Source organism: Neopsephotus bourkii, unplaced genomic scaffold (assembly GCF_033783945.1).
Source record: "Neopsephotus bourkii isolate Nb327-2 ecotype Australia unplaced genomic scaffold, CSIRO-AGI_Nbou_v1 NB_1574, whole genome shotgun sequence".
Classification (NCBI taxonomy): Eukaryota; Metazoa; Chordata; class Aves; order Psittaciformes; family Psittacidae; genus Neopsephotus; species Neopsephotus bourkii.
Genome location: NW_026902050.1, coordinates 4185331 through 4199812, shown reverse-complemented (window position 1 = coordinate 4199812; position 14482 = coordinate 4185331). Strand labels below are relative to the sequence as shown.

At 47.9% G+C, this 14482-nt stretch overlaps 1 protein-coding gene across 3 annotated transcripts in view; it reads right to left on the bottom strand.

The window, feature by feature from the left end:
• Window positions 1–14482, bottom strand: part of KCNAB1 (potassium voltage-gated channel subfamily A regulatory beta subunit 1) — a 73791-nt gene that overhangs the window by 49856 nt on the left and 9453 nt on the right. Inside the window, exon 1 of one of the 3 annotated variants that reach the window (XM_061371604.1) lies at window positions 1475–2619. The exons of the other annotated variants lie outside the window; for them this stretch is intronic. Within the exon in view, the coding sequence (XP_061227588.1) occupies window positions 1475–1695 (221 nt within the window). The 5' untranslated portion in view covers window positions 1696–2619. Of the gene's footprint in view, window positions 1–1474; window positions 2620–14482 lie in introns of those variants that run through there. 3 annotated transcript variants of the gene reach the window in all.

Below are 14482 nucleotides of genomic sequence, written 5' to 3'. Positions count from 1 at the left end.
CTGCCCTTGTCACAGCTAGGCCAGACCACAGCACCCAGGAGCTGAGACTGGCACCCCCCAGGACCCCTCCAAAGCACTGAGCCTACCCCACCACGACACCCACAGCACTCCATCCTCTGGGAGCTGGCTCCAGGATGTATTAATCAGCATTTCTGCTCCCAACTGCATGCTCCTCTGCCAGCGCTGCCAGCACCACCTCTGCTGCCAAAACCATGCTGGGGAGCAAGCAACGGGAGCATGCAATGCCCGTGATAAAAGTTGTCCAGAGCTGAACAACAGGATCAAGCAGTCGGAAAGGCCAGGCTTCCACTCGAACAAAGCCTCTGTGTTATTTATCAACCATTCAAGCAACTCACAGCAAATACACCCCATCTCTCTGGCTCCTGGAGAGTTAATATTGACATTTTCAGAACTACAGGAGTGCCCAAAAACCAAGCCCTGTGATGAGCTGCACTCACACTTGAATTTCATGAAACAGTGCTAAAGCCAGCTTGGCTTTGCATCAGTCCCAAGGACCGTAAAATCAGTGTAAGTGCAAAACTGCATCCCTGTCCCCGGTAGTGTCAAGAGCAGCTGGCTATCCAGCCATTATTCAATGGACTGGGAACAAGCACAGCCAGAGTTGCCCAGAGCCCTGTGCCCCTCACAACCCTGCCCATGGAGACCCCCTTGCGCTGGACATTGGGCTGCTCTGCCTCGGGCGAGGGCTGCAGAGCATTGCCAAGCTAGTCCCTTCCCCCAGTCCAAGTAACGTCACTCAGGAGTAGCTGAAAGGGACATCCTGAACAGTCAAAGCCAACCACCAAAGTCATACAAATACTTCTCATTTTCAGCTGAAGGCGTGACGGTGAAACTTATCAGCTGCCCACACTGAGCACTTCAGACTGAAACCACAGCCATTCATTGTTTTTCCTGCTTAGATTAAGAGGAATAAATATCTGTAAGATGCATGAGGCATTTTATCAGAATGCCTGCAGGGGTTTTTTTCCTGCATTTCACCTGAAATTGGCTTTGATCTCATCTTCACTAAGCAAACCACGTGAAAAGTCACTGAGCAATCACCATGATGAAATGGTTCCCAAGGCAGACGCTTTTTACCTCCACACAACATGCTGCAAATGAACTTTTCCTGCCCAGCCTCAAACATGCTTTGCTAATCATTTTTTCTGCTCATTAGTACCAAAATGCATTACATTGAGCACGTAATAGAAACCATCTTAATACCGCTATCATAAATTTGCAGTGTTGTACATAATCTACCCAGGCAAGTGGGTTTTTGTATAAAACCACAAATACATATACCTGCAAAAACATTAACTCCCAAATGCTATTCAGTTACACACAAGTTTAAAAATCTATTAATAACCTCAGTAGAGAGCTCCTCTGCAAAATCGTATACATCCAGGCAGGCAATTCTTTAGAGGCAAAGAGCTATTACACTGCAACATAACAAAGAACGATACTGTGACCATACCTATATTTCATGCCCGTTTGCTTTGCAGTGGATTCTTTTAATGAAATGTGGTGCTGAGGGGTAAATGTCCCCAGACTGCGAGCAATAATAGCCACTGTCCGAAATTTTGCCCGGGCTGCATTTACTACGTTCGGGGTAGTGGTGTTCTGCTTGCTGATGAGTCTGTCTTCACCATTTCGACTCTTCAAGTTGTGCTCTGTGCAGGCTATGGACACTTGCATCGCGCCCTCAGTACACCTCTAGTCACCGTCCAGGTCGCAGCCAGAGCCCTCGGCGCCCTGACGCGGGCTGCAGGCTGTCCAGCAGTGCAGGGCTCGGTCCCAAACGCTGCCGAGGAAACCTGCCGACGTCGATCTCACAGAAGCAGCCGAGGCAGCTGGGGTCTCCGGGAGAGCCGGGCTGTGTCCCTGCGATGCCCAGAGAGAAGACCCGAACTTGACAAAGCAATCGCAAAAGCAGGTTTCAGCTCACTCTCAGATCTCCCCTTGCAATATTTGGTGCTTAGACAAAAGCATCCATCCAGTCAGGTGCTTTCAGAGACATAAAGCTGTTCCTTCATGATGAACCGTCAGCAGCAGCTGCCGCTCTGTCTTGATGGAGGTTGCTCCTAGTTGCCTGTTTTAAATCAATGCAGGCATGCTGCAAGCGCTGGCTCCAGCACCCGCTGGACCAAAAACTGCTGATGAGGCAGCCTTGCTGGCTGAAGAAGCATCGACTCGCCAGCCAGTCTCTAAGGACCAGCAGTATCCATCCAGTTCTCCCTCGCCCAGATGCAGCAGTCCGCTACATCCCACCCATGGAGCCCCGCTGAGCGCTGGAGCTGGCAACGGTGAGGGAGGCGGAACGGCCCCAGCTCTGCAGCGGCTCCTGGGATCACCCCGTCAGGAGCCTGTGGGAAGCATGGGAACGGGCCTCCTTTGTGCTCAGGGGACAGACAGACACTTCAGGCAGATGCCTCCCGAAAAAATAGCTGCCGGCATCTCTAAGCAAGGAGAGGACCTCTTATAGGGGAGAAAAAAATCGATGTTAAAATGGGCTAATTATAGAAAAAGAGGGGAAGGGGAGGTCGGTGGGAGAGAGAAAAATCGCTCTGCTACAGTGTGCCAGTGAGTTAACACGTTAATCCCATGTTTCTGGCACCCGGAGCAGCCGCCTGCAGACCCACGCTCACAGCAGTGCCAGGGTTAACTCTTCCCACCACCATCGCCCCCCCCCCTCCCCCCCCCCACCCGGCATCGCCAGCTGAATAAGCCTCAGCGCAAAGTCTTTGAAGCAAACCATCCCTGTCCCTTGGTGCAGCCGGGGCTGCAGTCGAAGCAGGGAGCCCTGCTCCAAGAGCTCGTCAGTGCCCACTGTCGTGTGCCACCTCTCACAGGGCGCTGGCTTTGGGAGCAGAGGACAGGGGCAGGCTGTGGACCCCTGGGCTGGTGAGCTGTGCACTGGAGGGCAAGGCAGGGATGGGGCAGTTTGAAGTCACCCCCAGGATCACTGCCAGTCACTGCCACCCAGCAGAGCAACTCTGAGGGAGGAGGGGTATTGCGGGGTGGTGGGCACCAGTTTGGGCATACTCTGGGTGCAGACCCATGAGAGAGGATGCTTGGGGTGTGCAGGGGTGGCAGCACAGAGCAGGAGGGTGGGTGAGTGCTGCAGTCAACCGCTGTCCTTTCCCCAGCCCTGCACAAGCTGGTGGGGAGTGGTCCACAGGGGTTCCCCGCATGCCACTATTAAATCTGTCCTCAGGCACCCAGGAGGGCTGGGGTGGGGGCACCTCCAGAGGGCCTGTTGTCCACCTCTTGCTCATTGCCCTGACTGCCCAGGACCCTGTCCCTCCGGGGTGTGAGCGGCTCCAAAGCTGGACATCCTCCAAGCCCTTCTGGTGACCTGTCAGGCTCTCTCCTGCTCAAGGCACACAAATGTGGAACAGAAGCAGTGGCAAGAAGAGAGTAGCTGGAGGTGCTGGTGTGGCAGTGATGACCTGTTTTGAAAGATGTCTTGAAAGATTACAAACCTTTGATTTCCTCCCCTGCAGCAGGGGTAAACCATGGTTTGCCCCTCCCCATCCTGCTGAGGAGGGGCAGTGGGAGACTGGCTGGGTGGACAGCCACCTAGGACCACCCAGGGTAGCAGGGTGAATAGCTTCTGATGATCGCTTTGCAGTTTGCTTATCTAATGGCTTATTAATGCTATACTGCATGTTTCTTTGAGGGTGGAAAGCATTATATCAGAATAAGGAAAATTACTTTGTGATATTTTCCAAAAGACAATTAACAGTTAATCATACAACAGGCCCACAAACTCCCAGCTGTGAGCAACCCCCCTTGTCACAAGGGTTGGAGGAGGAGCAGGGCTATCTGTGGGGTGGAAGTCAAAAAGCTAAATAAAACTGAACTAATGGCTGCAAGGCTCTGTCTCAGACACAAGATTTAGCTTTGAGAGTTTCCAGACATCTAATCAATGAGTTAGTATTACAGATCATAAATTAGTCCTTTAAATATCCAGAAAAGAATGTGTCATCTGGGGAACGTGCCATGGGATTGCTGACACCAAGGTATCCCACAGTGCGGCCTCATCCAGGACGTTCTCTGTGCCTCCACGGGACTAGAGCTTTGGTGGAGGCACTCACAGGGCTCTGCCTTGACAGCACAGCCAGCCCAGTACAGACTACGCACCCATTTGGCTTTTGGAGCTGGGCTTTGCATTTCAGAGCCCAAAGCAAGATGGACAAAACTGGGATTATTTCTCTCTCTCTGATGGACATACAGCATCCTCTTGCTGGGCACAGATATTTCTAGATGTATTTTTACACGTTGCTCTATATGTCCCTGGAGAGTTCCCTGTGCAGACAGCAGCTGGCTCTGCTGAATGGTATGACTTAGTCTTGGGAATGTGCCCAGGTCACTGTCACCCAGGTCCTGGTCACCATCCCCTCTGCCATGGCTGCCCGTGCCCTCTGGTGCCAGGGGAAGGAACAGAAAAGGACAGTCACATTCTGTGCTGGCATCCCACAGACCATATTAACCCAAGCTGCTTAGCTCCAGAGAGGTTACAGTGTCTGCCAAAGAAATAGATATTTAAATATGGGATTTATTTAATTTCCCTGAACAAGATAATCACTTCTAGACTAAGACATCAGAATAACATAATTTTGTACCATGAAAATCCCAAGCTTATAAAACAAGAGGTACGTGACAGCCTCGGTGGAGGACAGTGCTGGGGTCCAGTGGCAGCTCAGGCTCAGCCACGAGCCTTTGGCCAGGCTCTCTGTGCTGATTTAGTGCCACCAAACTGCTACAGATGCAGCTATTTGCCAAGACATATATATACATTTCCCGCCCTAAGGAAGATGACAATCACTTGCTCAATAACTTGCTCAAAACGCTTCATCAAGCAAATCTGTTTTAACACAGATACAACACCACCAACTTTGCTTTTCCTGTGATCCTCATTAGCCCTCATCCCAGGAGCCACTGCATCCATCCCAGGGTTTGAAATACAGCCAAACACAGACCTACAGTGAGCAAGATACTCTAGGCAAGTGCAGAAGCCAGGAGATGTTCGATGCCTCCTATGCAATTACACATCTCAATGCCCTGAACAGCCTGTTTCTTTGCCCAGGACATTGCATGGGTGGGAGGACGTGCATCGCTACAATGAGCAGAATGGGAGCCTCCAGAAAGAAAAGAAAACGTTTATTCAGACCTCACCTGATCCCTGCGGAGGCACCAAGGGGCCATGCAGCTGAGCACAGCAGAAGCGGGTGATGGACAAGCCCTTTCCCCGTGATCCCCACAGGCAGGAGGCTCTCTGCTCCCAGAGGCCAGGCAGCAGCACTCTAATGCTGTAATGAGCCAGGAAGAGATGCTTCTGCAGCCTATAAGTATAAACATGAAATGAGGTCCTTTGGTCTGGGTTGTACAAAACCCTTCAAGTTGGTGCAGACCTGGCTCCCCCCGGCTCAACCTGAACAAACTTTCTTCTTTCTTTCACCTTCTTTTAATTTCACTTCATACTGAAGCAACTTTGAAACATGATGCCAAGTCCGGCTTGAGGCTTTGCTTTTTGATGGCTGCCGTCTTAGGCTATTTGCACTAATTACTCTGCTGTGCCATTCTACTAAAGCAAAGCATCCCACTGGACAAATACCAATTAGCATCTTACTCACTTCATGAAATCTTATCGAAACCTGTGTGTTTGGTAATACCAACACACTACATGTAAGTTCTGGCAGGCTCTATCCATCTTTTAAGATGGCAGGGCTCATTTCATGCCTTTCCTGCACGCAGACCTCAGCGGCAAGCTGTACTTGCGATAGCCACGTATGTTAATTAAACAATGCACACTGCATGGGCAGTGAGGCTATGGCGGCTGGTGAGCATGGGGTAAGAGTTGGATCAGATCACCTCTGCCCCCATCCCTGCACTGTTTGTGCTTTACCATGCAAAATCCTTCAGCACTTTTTATAAAATGAAATAACACGCTTTTTTCTCACTACCAACTGCCAAGTTTGTGTTTCTACCTAAAACTGTAAACCCGGAAATTTTCATTGATCTATATTAAAAAAAAAAATCTAATCTTTCAGAAAAAGAAATCTAAATATTTCTCAGTCATTCCCATAATTTCTTACAAAATTGTGCTTTAAATTTTGAGTGCTAACAAAATTAATCCAAAGAGGTGATAAAATAAATCCATCGCAGTAATCTCCATGTGACAAGGTACCGGGTGGATGGACATCCAGGAAGGTTGTCCCACACACCCTTCTGCACCCCCCCTCACCACTACAGGGACCTCAACAGCTACCTGGCTCCTCTTTAATCCAAATAACCCATTTTTGCTTTGCGAAGGAGGCAGGATTGGCACATCTGCAAGGACACATGGGGGCTGTGAGACAGGCAAAAACCCTGGGATGTTCTCAATGAATCACAACATGATTAGGGTACATTTTCACCTTATTTCAGTCAGACGTTCATGCACTGTGGAAGACACACTGTGATGTCCGACTGCAGGTTGTGATACAGAGGAGAGCTGGACACCAGTCACATGCAGCCAGTTACATAAACCCAAATCCCTGCATGCTAACCAGCAATTCAGGTCACCAATAACAATGCCATCTCAGCTGGTTTAAGGTTTTTGACTGCAATTCTTCAACACTGAGAGAAGACAGGAAGTTAATGCAGCAGTGAATGCAGCACCATCCAGTACCAATGTCTGATAAGCCCCTCGGCAAAGTTTCTTTCCTAGAAGCCTTCCTTTTTAGCTATGCATAAAATTATCTTCAGTTTAGCTATTTTTTGTTTAAGCTGTGTCTGCATGGATATGGTATAGTGGGGGGGAATGTTAACAATGCTTTCCAGTGGGGGCTGGGCCAAGAGCACTGGCTGCTCACACCAGGTTACATTCATGCAGCTGCAAGCCTCTCACAGAGCTTGTGAAGGGACTTTGCCAAAGCTCATGGGTGGGCCGATGTCCCTGCCAGGCACTGGGGACCTCCTGTGAGCTGGGGAAAGCAGATGCCACTGAGCAAGCTACCTGCAATGAGATTCTAGAGGAGCCCTGGGGTCTCGAGCAGCCCCACACCTGCCTGCTAGCATCTGTGTGCCTATACCCCTCAGCCAAAGCTTGCACTGACCCTATGGCAGCATTCAAACAGCTGCTCCTGGCAGGTAAAGGGCATTTATGTACTCCAAGCAGCCATCTGCTCTTCCTGCTGTGGGGTCTGGTTGCCTGAGCCCCATCTTTTCCAGGGCACCCTTTGGGCCAGTGCATTTTGATATCCCCACCAGCCCTGCAGATGCTCCCCGAGGTGCACAGGCAGGCACAAAGAGCTCCTGGAGTGGGACACAGCTCAAACTGCTTTTGTTACCAACACCACCGCAATGCTATGCATAAGCAGAAGTTTACAGTTATCATTGCTCACTACGGCAGCACAAACGATTGGTGTTGCATTGCCACTGCGTAATTATGTGCAAAATTAAAAGTCTGAACCATTTTCCCGGTGCTGAACACACACAGCATCTCACTGGCAGCAGCCACACAGGCTGGGCTGACAGCAGCTCCCTGCACTGTCCCATGGAACCTCCACCACGTATCTGCAGAGGAGATCCCAGCACCACTCTGCGCGCCAGCAAACCCAGCACCTAACCTGGCTCTTGGATGGAAAATGCAGCACAGACCTTAAGTATCAACTGCTGTATTGTCAGAGCAGCACCAAGGAATGGTGAGATGCAGCAGGACAGGAAAAGTCACCACTTCCAGGCAGAAGGCACATTAAAAACATGATTTCAGCACTCGTGATAGTTTCAACCACGTTGGACATTTTAACAGGTGCTCAGGACTCTGCATACAGTGTAATTGGATCAGCCAAACTTTGGAAAACTGTGTGGAAACACTAAAACTGCAGCCACTGCAGCCAGCAGCACCATGACAGAAGGATCCTGCTCCAGAAGTAGGACCTGGGGAATGAAGGGTTCTGGTCCTTGGAGCTTTTCCACCCAAAAAATGCCCTTCTTTATTTTATCTAACAGTCCAGACCTCACTACAGCCACCGCAGCCATTCCAGAGCTGCCTTTCCAAAATCCAGCACAGGCGATCTGTGCAACACTGGCCTTCACAAGGATTATCTTAATATACTGTCACAAATCCTTGATTTGCAGACTTCCACGTGACAGATCTTCCACAGCGCAGCATGGTGCACTCAGAGGAATTCTGTGTTATGTCCCAATAAAAGTTTCATTTGACCATAAAAGCTCTGATTATAAATACAGCCCATGCACATCTCTCAGCCATTTCACTTCACATCAATAGCTGTTTGAAAACACATTTCCTGCTGGGCTAATTACTTATGATTGCAGCAGTTCCGTTATATCTCCATAAATTGGGCTGATATGGACACTGGCGAGATAACAAGTGCTGCCACCCAGGAGAGCAGGAAGAAACGCCCAGAAGCAAGCTGGCATTAGCATGCATCCCCCAGAAGGGCTTCTGTGGTATTAATTTCAATTAACAGCAGGGCCCTGCTGCAGTGGGATGCTCACAAGCTCAGCCGAGGAGTGGTCCTGTCTGAAGCAGCAGCACCAAATCCTGCAGCGATTTGTAGGTATTTTGAGCGTATCTAAGCACACAAGGAACATTTCTTTTTGATAACAATGCTGGAAGCTTGACAAGGAAATGAGCTGCAGAACAAAAGTGTTGTGCTTAATACAAGCAAACAGTTATTGTATCTTCACTGGTTTCACATAGAAAACTTAATTTGCATTTGCAGTCGCACTTGAGGAAGACTGATCATAATCCCTATTAAATGTTTTTTAGTTAAAACACACCATTCTGACAGGTTTTCAGCTGGGCTGGCTGCTGAACCCAGCCTGGTCTATCACTGAAAGCTGGCAAAACCTGTGATCATCTCCAGCCTCATGCCTGCCTCCCAGGCTCTGAGGGCTCCATCCTCCCAGAAGGGATCCAAACTGGGAGTGTAACATCATGGAGCAGCATAGGCAAACAGAGCCAGGCTGCTGGCTCTGCTAATGTGTGTAATGTGTTAAGGCAGGGGTACAAATAATGCAGCATTGCCCCAGTCCAGGGGAGGCACACTGCAAAACAGTATACACTACCCTGCTTTTCTACAATGACAGTCTTCACGTTCACATTACAGATCCTTCAGGATGTGATGAAATGGTAACCAAATCAAAACTGGCATGAAAACTGCATTAGCTTTACTTAATTCTAGTTAGAATCGAACCAGATGCCAGCAGGGTAATAAATGTGTGAAATGGCTTCCCCGTGGGCAGTGCTGCTGAGGGGTTCTGCTCTGCCAGAGTTGAATCCCAGAAGCAGAGACCCTTGGCTATGACCTCTCCATGACTGCACCAGTTTGCTCTGCAGAGGTTCAGGGAGCTTTAGAGGATTTGTTTTTGTTTGGGTTTTTTGTTTGGTTGTTTGGAGGTTTGGTTTTGTTTGTTTTGGTTTGGTTTGGTTTTGTGGGGTTTTTTGTTGTTTTGTTTTGTTTTATTTTTTTTAACCAAACAGCACAGAAAAATTGGCCTTTTCCAAACATCTCCCTAAACCCACCCAGGTTCAGGACCCTCCCCCCTCCTTTTCTTATTTTTGCAATCCATACATCATATAGAGATCCACTCTAGAGGAATTAATGAATAAATTCCCATCTAGTTTTCAACCCCCCCCAGGTATCCAAGGAACCCACTCACCAGCCCCACACTGGGTGCCAGGAGCACCTGCCAGGAGCCAACAGCACCTCTGGTACAGCCCCTGCACACCCTGCTACCAAAGAGTTCTGCAATAGCTAACCAGCTCTATGTAATATTAAATAAATTGTCACTTAATATAATGTAAAAGAATCAATACTGAAACTGAAACCCAGAGCTTTCAGTGTCTTACAAAGGGGATATAACTTACCGGGTGCCCAATTCAATTAATTGGTCACTTATGCCTGCAGATAGAAAACGTCTACCAGCATATTGCCTATCACCCTATTAGCTGCCCTAGCCCCCACTCCCAGCCAGGTAATTCAATTTTTCCATGTTACCTATTTCATTTCTCAGATGACTTTTCAGTCATCTGAGACTTACTGTGGCTTACAAGAAAGGCTTCAGAAAGGACCATTATATTGATGTACTGTAATACACAAAGAATGATGAAACATGATTAAAACAGAGCTGCATGAAGCTCCGCTGCACAGAGCTTTTCTTGTCATCATTCCACCCCCTCCTTGCAGGCGATGCTGGAGACCCTGATATGTGTATCCCAGTTACTGAGCAATCCATCCCTTGCCCAAAGGAGAGGAGCATCTGCAGCGGGGGGATCCAGAGGAGCCTGACACTATCCTCAGGCATTCAGGGTTGATGTACCAGGCTCAGGGACGCAGGTACCAGGCAACACACAGCTGCAAGCTGATCAACACTTTTCTGACTCCTGCTGCATTTGAGGGGGTTTTGAGGGAAGCAAAGCCAGCCCTAACGCCTGCCCCAAGCACAGCCCACAGCTGCTGGCCACAAACCAGCCTCCCCGCAGGAGATGTTAAATAACACCTACATGTTGTCAACTACAACCACATTTTCTACCATAAAAAGTATAAAGGAAGGTGAAGAGTTAGAAAACGCACGGAGGGTGCCAGCTCATGGCAAACACGTGGTTTTTCATTTTGCCATACTCATATTCTAAACTGTGGATATAGAAAATGCAGATTTTCCCCAGGTGCTTTGCATGACCTGATTGACAAATGTATTCCAAATAAAGCTCAGCCCAAGCTATGTGCTTCCAGCTTGGCTCCGCTTGTTGAATAGCAGATTTTAGGCAATTATGTATATTACTTTGTTATCCGTACACGTCAAATATCACCCAAGCATTTCTTGTAACAGCTTAAAATGCTAAACTAACTTATATGAAAAAATATGTTGCTAAGGTCTTGGATGCTGAATAATACACGGCTCCGTTCGCCCTTTTCTGGGATGACTATATATGATATAGCAGATGGATGACTAATTATCATGCCATAACTTCTGATTCTTTGAGTTGAGCTGGCAGAGGGTCAGAATACAGACGGGCTGCAGCAGCCTGTGTTGTTTGCAAAACTTTCTTCCAACAGATATTCCTTTGGTAATTGTCCCACTCTCCCAGGAGCCTGTGGCTTTCACTTGAGATGCATCCTTCTCCAGCCAGCGCGGGTACCTGCGCTCTTTTGTGAGCAAACTAAATGAAAGCTGAGTGTCTCTGTCAGTGATTCTCTTAAATAAACCAATACTGAAAAATAAGCACTACTAAAATGTCACCTTCCATACTAGATTGTTTTGGGTTTGGGTTTTTTTTGAGGATTTTAATTCTTTCCCTGAGATTATCCTTCAGCTGCTATAACATTTCTAATTATTAAAGTGAGTGGCAAAGCGTAAGAATCCCATCAGCTAGATCCAGCAAAACTGGCACAAGACCTTACTGCTTGCACCAGCTTGACCAGCACCCCTCAAAATAATGAGGGACATCTGCTGGAATTAGTCATTGAGGACGATTATCACCAGAATAATGTCATTTGCTGAAATGCAGCAGATATAACTAAGAAATGATCTTCAGGCCAATTAATTTTATCATTGCCTTTTCACACTGCCAGCCTCCTCTTTGAGGAAAATGATACAGCAAAACCATTGCATCAGCACTTCCTCCACGACTTAGTTAAAAAAAATTATCCCTTGAGGACTTCATATATTTCAGATATCAGAAAGAAATTTTTCAGATTAATCAAATATTTCAGATATTAGGAAGTAGTTCTTTCCTACGAGGGTGGTGAGGCACTGGCACAGGTTGCTCAGAGAAGGTGTGGCTGCCCCATCCCTTGAAGTGTTCAAGGTCAGGTTGGATGGAGCTTGGAGCAATCTGGTCTAGTGGAAGGGGGATTAGAACTTGATGATCTTTGAGGTACCTTCCAACCCAAATCATTCTATGATTTTATGCCTTCTGGAAGCTGCTTTTCACCTGAACAGGGTAACTTCTCCCACCAGGAGGTCTTGCCAGAGCAGGCTTTGGGAACATTGTCATGGGGTGAAGGCAGAGCATTCTGCTGTCAGGCACTGCGATAATGCATTGGCTCCCTGATTTTCCCTCCACTCCCTTTGGGCTAAGAGGAAAACTATTGCACTTCTCATTTCCAGAGCCCCCTGCAAAGGCTTTTTAACTTAGGGTTTTTTTCTGCATCCAAGGCAGGAGCATGACGTATCTCAGAGCGGCGTAACAATTTTAGTAAATTAAATGCAAGGCACTGTCAAGATTTCAGGTGACCTCCAAGCACTGCCAAGCACTTCCAAGCCAAGGATTCACTGTTCTTCCCAGGGCTAATGCTGGCCAGACAAGTAGTCCCTGATCTTCCAACACGTCCCAAATGGTTTTGAGCAACCACTTTCATACTGGAATGGGGCCCATTTAATTAACAAAAGGATTTGCAAGAGGATTGTTACTTATTGCCAAATGCATAATCGTTCATTAGGTCCTCAGGGGAAAAGAATAATTATGCTTGCAATCTACAAGGTGTCTTTTTCTGCAGTGAAAAATGTGCATTTCATCACCCCAGCTGGGTGGGCAGCCAAGGGCTGGCAGGAGGAGCTGCTTACCCAACCTGTGGCTGCACAGCTGTAAGCAGCTCCCCCAACAGCCTCATTGTGTCTATTTGGACACACTAAGAACCCCACATACTCCACAAACACCCCAGGAAAAAATAGCTGCCGTGCTACTGGAATTATGGAAACACTGTGTTGTCTTCCGGAGTCTCTGTGGCATGGGGACGAAGCCAAGCAACTGTGAAAATGCACACTGAAAACAAGTCAAAAAAAAAAAAGGAAAAAAGCTTATCAGGCAGTAGCAGGTCTGCAGCACGCAATTGAGCCATGGGAAAAGCTGCCTCTCAAGTCAGCCTCCCTGGGCATCAGCACACAGCAGAGCCGAGCCTGGCTGCCTGCATCCAACCCGCACACCCATGGGGGCCTCTGCCTGATGGGGAGACACAGAAAGATAAAGGTGATCACCTCAGCAAGGGGAAAACCAAAGAGTAATAGAAACACATTTCAGTTGATCATTTTGGCTTGCTTAAACTGTAAAAAAAAAAAAAAAAAAGCAAGTTCTGATTCAAAGACCAGTACGAAGAATAGCCCTGCTGAGCCCCATCACTTGCTAAGCATGCGGGGGTGATGCTGGTACTCCCAGAGGACACATAACACATTCATACTTGCACCAGCATGACAGACTGCCCATTGAAGGGGCGAGTCACTGACTGAAGGAGTGAGTCACTGACTGAAGGAGCATCCTGAAGCACTGTAGTTACACCTAGTATTTCAGAGCAGTAAGTACTGGAAAGTATATCTAGAAGTACTGAGATCAGAATCCCCAGGAGCTCACCCACCCCGTGCAGCTGCAGTGAACACGTTCCAGCTCTGCTCCGTGTTACATTGGTTACTCCTGTGTTATTTCCCCTGGGAAACAGCTGCAGGCTGGGGCTGTGCTTTAAGGCAGCCCTGCAGTGGCACCCCAGGAGCCAGTACCTCATCCTTCAGGACTGGCATCAAACACCACCCAGGTTTCCATCCACTTCCCTGACCTGGTGACTACTTCCTGATGCTGGAGTGACTTTGAAGTAGAGGAGAAAACTGCAGTTCAGTGATAAGTGGTCCCTGGACCCAACAGCTCCCTGTGAAATTTAACCTTGATTGGAATTGCATTGCAGCTTTGCTTCCTCTCAGACACTTAAGTCTCTGCTTCTGCCAAATTCTTTCTGATATCCCCCCCATCTCAGAGGAGCACTTTTCATCCTAAATGTTTTTGCATCTCTTTCCAGTGAAGTTTCCCCTTTACCCCAAACTTGCAAGCCCTGCAAATTCTGGATGTAATGGAAATTCACTATTAATAATCATTAGTGTACGAACTAGAATTAATAATAAACAAGAGAGCAAAATTGAGTGAATTGTCTAAGCCATAGACCTGCACTGCTGAGGCTGAAAAGGGGCATTTTCTGCTCATCCTGGGAGATCTGCAGTGGGGGAAGGATGTGGATGAAGCAGGAGGAGTAACTGCAGGGAGGAAGAAAGAGCAGCCAGGAGGGATGAGCAGCTGCCATCACATTTGGTTATTTACTTCAATTAAGCAAAGCAAAAGAGTTGCTATTGCATCAATATTGGATTTGTATTGAAGATCAAAATCCATTTTTATTCCACCTGAACTGTGGGCCAGTCAGCGTTGCTGGAGCAAGCACCACAGCTGGCAATAGAGAGATGTGCTCTCAGCCTGGCATTGAAGGTAACCTTTTCAAAGCTTTGCCAGAGCCTGGTTTTATGATTGTTCCCTAAAGGATGGAACATTAAACAAACCAGCAACCCGGCAGCTGCTGGAGAATGTTTAGCTGGTGTTTTCATAAACTCGACCCCACTCTGATCCACAATTCAGCAGTTTGTGTCGGTGGAATGCACGGCAATGTCACAATCTCAGCAGATCCCAAAGTCAGCCCAAAGACTCCCAGATAAAAAC